Raw genomic sequence first — 5,646 nt, forward strand, 5'->3', positions numbered from 1 at the left:
AAACTACTTAAAAAAAACTGATAACTTTTGAACACACCCAGACAGAGTGAAGGAAGTTGTGGAATGCACCTTGTGTACACAGGATATCTGAACAATACCATGTGTTTAAATTTGGCTTAGTATTTTGTAATTATATAACAATGTTCCACAATATCATTATGTCTATAAGTTGGTGATGAGACAAACTCATTCAAACTTTTCCCTTTGAGCTATTCACTGCTTGAGTTGAGTTGAGTTGAGTTGAGTTGTAACGATCCCTTACAATAGGTATAATGTTTGAATGTTGATCATTATTAACATCATCGTGACAATCAGGGTTAAAAGGCACTGATCAACAAACCACGAGAAGCGCTTTTCTGAAGACTGCACTGCCCTCTAGTGGATTTTACAGATTATACACGTGGCTGCCATCAAGGCTCCTGTCAGACAGCGTTTGATACCTGGTATCAAATTATATATTTCATAGTGTAAATTATTACATATGTAAACAAGTATTCAAACCACAAATAAGGTCCACCTTTTTTTTTTTTCTTTTTTCTTTTTTTATCAGACACATATTACTTGCCAGTTGTGCAGCCCTGACCTGAGACCAGCTGCTCTGAAATCTTTACCCCGCGGTGTTTTCCGCGTTCATAGTCGACTGTACACATCCCTCTCCGCCCGCATCGACTGACTCCTGCCAAAAAGTTTTCATCTTCACCAGATAGCGACAACTACGTTTTTTTTTGTTTTGTTCTTTTTTTTGTTGTTGTTGTTGTTCTTTTTAAGGTTTGTGAGGAGCGCCCATTGGAGACATGACGGAGAAAAAGAACCTTTCAAAAGTTGTTATTCAGATATTTCAAGAGGCGCCAGCAGCCAGGAAAGGTCTGTCTGATAACCAGAGCAACCTCTACCGAGTGGCGGATTACTGCGAAAACAATTATTTTCAGGTGAGTAGTGCTCGTAAAAAGACGCAACTGACAAACTTTAGTTTTCGATCTTTGTTGAGAAATTAAAAGCTTTGAAAGAATTTTACAACATGACCTTTTATATTTATTTTTATTTTTTTTAATAATCCAATAGGCAGATGATACAACCAAGGCTGTTGACGAGGCCAAGGCTTTGGCTGCCCAGGCGCTGGCCAGTGTCTCCTACCAGATCAACAGCCTGGCCAGCACCTTGGTGAAACTGCTGGACTCACAGGCCATGCAGGTCAAAGATATGGAGTCCTCTGTCAATCTGCTGTCACTGGTGAGGAACACCTTTCTCCCTAAAATACACCTGAGATCTCTGACCAAGTCCAGATCAGGTTACACCCTGCTTTTGACTGATGAAATGACTAAACAACAATAATAACCCAACCAATGTTATCTTCAAAAGACACTGTATATTTTTCATGACTTAAAAGTGAAATATGTAAGATTTTAGTCCTGTATTGTAACACCACTTTGTACATAAAAAGGCGACAGTGAGTCCCTGTAGCATCCGGGCAGTCTGCCCTCAGTCCAGCTCTCAGAGTTTCAGCAGTCTGGTTGAATTTGACATTTTGTTGCTCTGTCCTTTGTTAGTAGTTGGCTGTTTAGCTTGTTGAGGTCCACGGTGACATTACAACACAGGACAAAGCTGAAAGATGATCATGCTAATTTCAACTGTGCAACACAATTTGTTAGATATAACGTCAAAACTGCTATTTCTTCACATTCTCTGTTTATATTTGCCATGTTTTGCGTACTGTTTTAAACATCTTACGTATTGCGCATTTAAATATTTTATTCACTGTATAAATATCTAGATTTACTTTTGAAAGAGTTTCTTATTGTTTTTTTAAATGACATTCTAGATTTGAAAGATTTTTGTGAGACTTGTTTGACCCCCAGGAAGGTCAATAATTTCCTGTTTAACATGCAAGTCAAATGAAATTTGCACATTTTTCCACTACAATCTTTGCTGTGTACATATGAACCAAAAAGTGTGCTGTATGCACTTTTTGTTTGCATGCATGTTGCCACTCACTAACCTTATTAGAGACACCTAGGGAAAGAAGTGACGAGAAAAGTTCTTGTGTATTGCTGTTTTGGGTGTTCTCTCCGTCCTCTGGTCCAGGCGGCAGCTATCCACTTTGAGAACGTGGCCAGGAGAGAGATTGGTGCTTTTACCACTCCCAAAAAAAAGACCCGCTCCAAGCTCATGACCCCGCCGGCTTCAGGCAAGGAGCCAGAGCAGAGCTACTCAAGAGTGCCACTATCATACTCCATCTTGGACTCCATTGGCCACTGTTTTCAGGTAAAGGGGGATTCTAAATTGAAAGATTAAATTGAGTTTGAGTCCACACATAACGCAATTTCTTTTCGGATTGCAGCTGTGTAGAAAACGACATTCCCTTTTGGTCTCACTGACATTGTGTGGAAATGAGATGTACCATTTATTTATTTTTTCATTTTCATCCTTCTTCCATCTGCAGGTTATGGAGCAGCAGCCCAGAAAGAGAGCCGGGACCGCAGAGAGCATACAGTCCACTGCAGAGATATCTGTGTATGTAGACACTATCCATCTTTTCCCCTTTTTATGCTGACAACACTGTCATAATGAAACTACCCAACAGACACTGATTATTATGGTATGGGGATAATAATATTCAGTTTTGGTACAATATACAATCATATCTTAAAGGTTTCTGCATTAAGGACTACAAATATATATTTTTTTACTCTCTAGCTGCTTCCTGTTTATAAGCTAAGGATTAGTGTCATATACTTCATACTGTACAGGCATCAAAGTGGCATCAGTCTTATAACTTCGACCAAACTTCCCCAAATCTTTAAAAACACAACTCCGTCACTCCCAGGATGTTGTGATGTCTCATGTCAGCTGAAGGTTTGTTTTCTTGTTGTTTTGTCTACAGATCCAGTCTTGGCATCGCCGTGCCTCCACCCTCAGTCCCCACCTTGCCAACCGTCCCCGACTCCACAAATAACAGCCCGCCGCCCCCTCCACCTCCCCCTTCAGCCGATTTGGACCCCACATTCCCGCCGCCACCTCCCTCTTCCTCCATGGACGCTGGCCTCCCCCCTCCCCCCTCCTTCCCTTCACCCACAGGTCTTTCTTCGCCTCCCCCTCCGCCGCCTGCTCTCAGTCCGTCAAACAGCGCCTATCCTCCTCCGCCTCCTCCTCCTCCAGCCGGGGGTTCCCCTCTTCCTCCTCCACCCCCACTGCTGTCAGGAGCTGCACCCCCTCTACCTCCTCCAGCCGGGGGTTCCCCTCTTCCTCCTCCGCCCCCACAAGGGTCAGGAGCGGCATCTCCTCCTCCTCCTCCTCCTCCTCCACCACCAGCCCACTCTGGCACCTCTGGTATTGTACCACCACCCCCTCCTCCTCCTCCTCCTCCCCCCCCTGTCCTACGGTAACATTGTGTCACTGGATGATTTAAGTCTTGTTAGAGTAACTCCAGTTTCTTTTATAACTCACAGACTGTGATCGGGTACGCCAGGTGTTGCCATGACATGGACGTATAAAACATGTACGGTTGTGTGATCGACATTAAGCATAAATAAAAGCTCGGAAAAGTGTGTGTAGTGGTTCAACCTTGAGCTTTTTAATCTGTGTCGAATAGCAGAGTATGAGTCTGAAATTATATTTTGTCTGGCCCTGAAAACTCCCTTTTCAAAGTGAAAATCTGTTGGCGCAGAGAGCTGCTGCAGAGATTCTTCCAACATGTTTCAACACCACCTTCACTGCATTCCTTAAAAACAAGCTGAAACAGGGATTCTTGTGTTTCCCTGTCGTCTTCTTTTTCTCCTGCAATGTGATTTCCCTTCCGTATTATATCCTTGTGTCATAACATTTCTCAATCAGTACGAGTCACTGTGAAAGCAGGTGGCCTTTAGCCCTCCGCCAACAGTTGTCTCTCTACTGTGTGACGAGAGCAGAGTCAATGATGATAAGTACGTTTACGTCACTGGCTGCAGCTTCGGTGAGTTCTGCTTCTTTAAACAGGTTATTGAGGCTTTAAATTGCCTGTGGCAAGTCAACACTCTACTTAACCTGCTTTACGTGGCTTGTAGTTGAAGGTAAGCTTCATTTTCAGTTTGGAAAATGTCAAATTAGTCAGGAACAGCTAATCCAAACATGTGAAATCCTCTTGTATACTGTTTTGTATTTGATTCTCATGAGGAAGGCCTCATATAGAGGTAGCAGCCTGAACAAACCAGGCCTGTTATTAATTATCTGAAATTAAAGAGAACTGTTGTACTGCTGCCTTTCATTTCTTTCGCTCTGATTAATCCAAATTCAAATCATTTGTATGTAGCAACGTCCCACATAAACAACACAGATTGACTGCTTTGACTTTGAACAGCAGCGTCACACAGACACACTGGCTATTCTGTTTGAGTGACAAAACTATCTTCTGCCTTATTTGAAAGAAGCATCGACGCAAACAGTAATTACATTTAACTTAAAGACTTTTGGTTTTATTGTGTGGTATGAGGAAAACAGGAGATAAAGAGCTACCTTTGAACCTTCCATGAGTAAATGTGTTGCAAAACTGAACACTAAAAAGCATGACTAACTGTAAAGAGGAGTCTCACTCTTCAGGTTCAAATCGTTTTTTGAGTCTCTTCTTCTTTTCTTAAAGTTCCCTCAGGTGGGAAAATAAAACTACCATGGTCATTTATTATCTTACAATTGAGTAAGTATTTCCTCCACTCTCACTATGTTTAAGATCAACTACACTTCATTTTAAGCGCGCTGCACATGTGATCGCTATCTTTTCTTTCAGGATCCCCTTGTTGTGTTTGGGCATCGCTCTGTGGCTATATTGTTGCCATTTTGCAAAAAAACACAGAGAGACAGAAGACTGGCCTCAAAGGTCGTCTCCGTCCGTGTTCATCATCCCAATGTATGAGGAGGAGCAGGAGGACGAGGAAGAGGAGGAAGCGACGGACGGATATGAAGCACAGTTTCAACCTTCTTGCAGAGAGCCTCCCGAGTACTGCTCAAGAAATATCAGTCCACCTCCTCCTTACATGGTACGGCTCCGTGCATCCTGAACGCAGCCATGAATTTAACACATTTTATGATGAAGAAAGTCACATTTATATGTGTAGTTGGTTGTAAATATTTTTCATAGGATTAGAGATGTCATCATCAGCAGTCATCAATGTCTCCTCTTTTCCAGCTTGAACCACCACACTACCCCGACCCACCGCCGTCATACACGGACCCTCCAGCTTACTCAGAGCGACCCTGATCCTCCTCAACTTACTCTTCCTCCACTTCAAACACCCTCCTGCCATAACAGACTGTGCTTTTTTTTATTACGGGCCACAGTTATGTGATCAAATATAGGTTGAATGGATTTTGAGCTTGCAGAATGATGTTCAGAAATCATTTCATAACAGGAAGTTCTAGCTCAGCCTCTGGAAACCTGCATAACATGGGGAAAAAATTATAATATCAAAATAAGGTTCGTGCATGAAATTAAATCAGCCTTTTCACAAGCTCTGAACCTTTTCCCCTTTATTTGACCTCATGCAGGTTAATGCATATATGCGGTTGTAGGTTTCATTTGGGACATACTGTGTGTGTATATGATTTATCTAACTGTAAATAATCCACAATGTGGAAAGAAGAATTGTTATTTGACTGATATTGCCCAGTTATAAACCC

General features: G+C 42.2%; 1 protein-coding gene across 1 annotated transcript; it reads left to right on the plus strand.

Annotated features, from left to right (window-relative positions):
• Positions 1–553: 553 nt before the first annotated feature.
• Positions 554–3,547, plus strand: abi3b (ABI family, member 3b). Its single transcript, XM_069691419.1, has 5 exons — positions 554–929; positions 1,063–1,230; positions 2,083–2,262; positions 2,441–2,511; positions 2,882–3,547. Exons 1-5 carry the CDS (start codon positions 795–797, stop codon positions 3,381–3,383), a joined length of 1,056 nt encoding a protein of 351 aa, XP_069547520.1. The 5' UTR covers positions 554–794; the 3' UTR covers positions 3,384–3,547.
• Positions 3,548–5,646: the final 2,099 nt, after the last annotated feature.

The sequence above is a fragment of the Brachyistius frenatus genome, unplaced genomic scaffold (genome assembly GCF_029030835.1).
Source record: "Brachyistius frenatus isolate BFR_SWC_R1_liver_20210118 unplaced genomic scaffold, ASM2903083v1 Contig_11, whole genome shotgun sequence".
Classification (NCBI taxonomy): domain Eukaryota; kingdom Metazoa; phylum Chordata; class Actinopteri; family Embiotocidae; genus Brachyistius; species Brachyistius frenatus.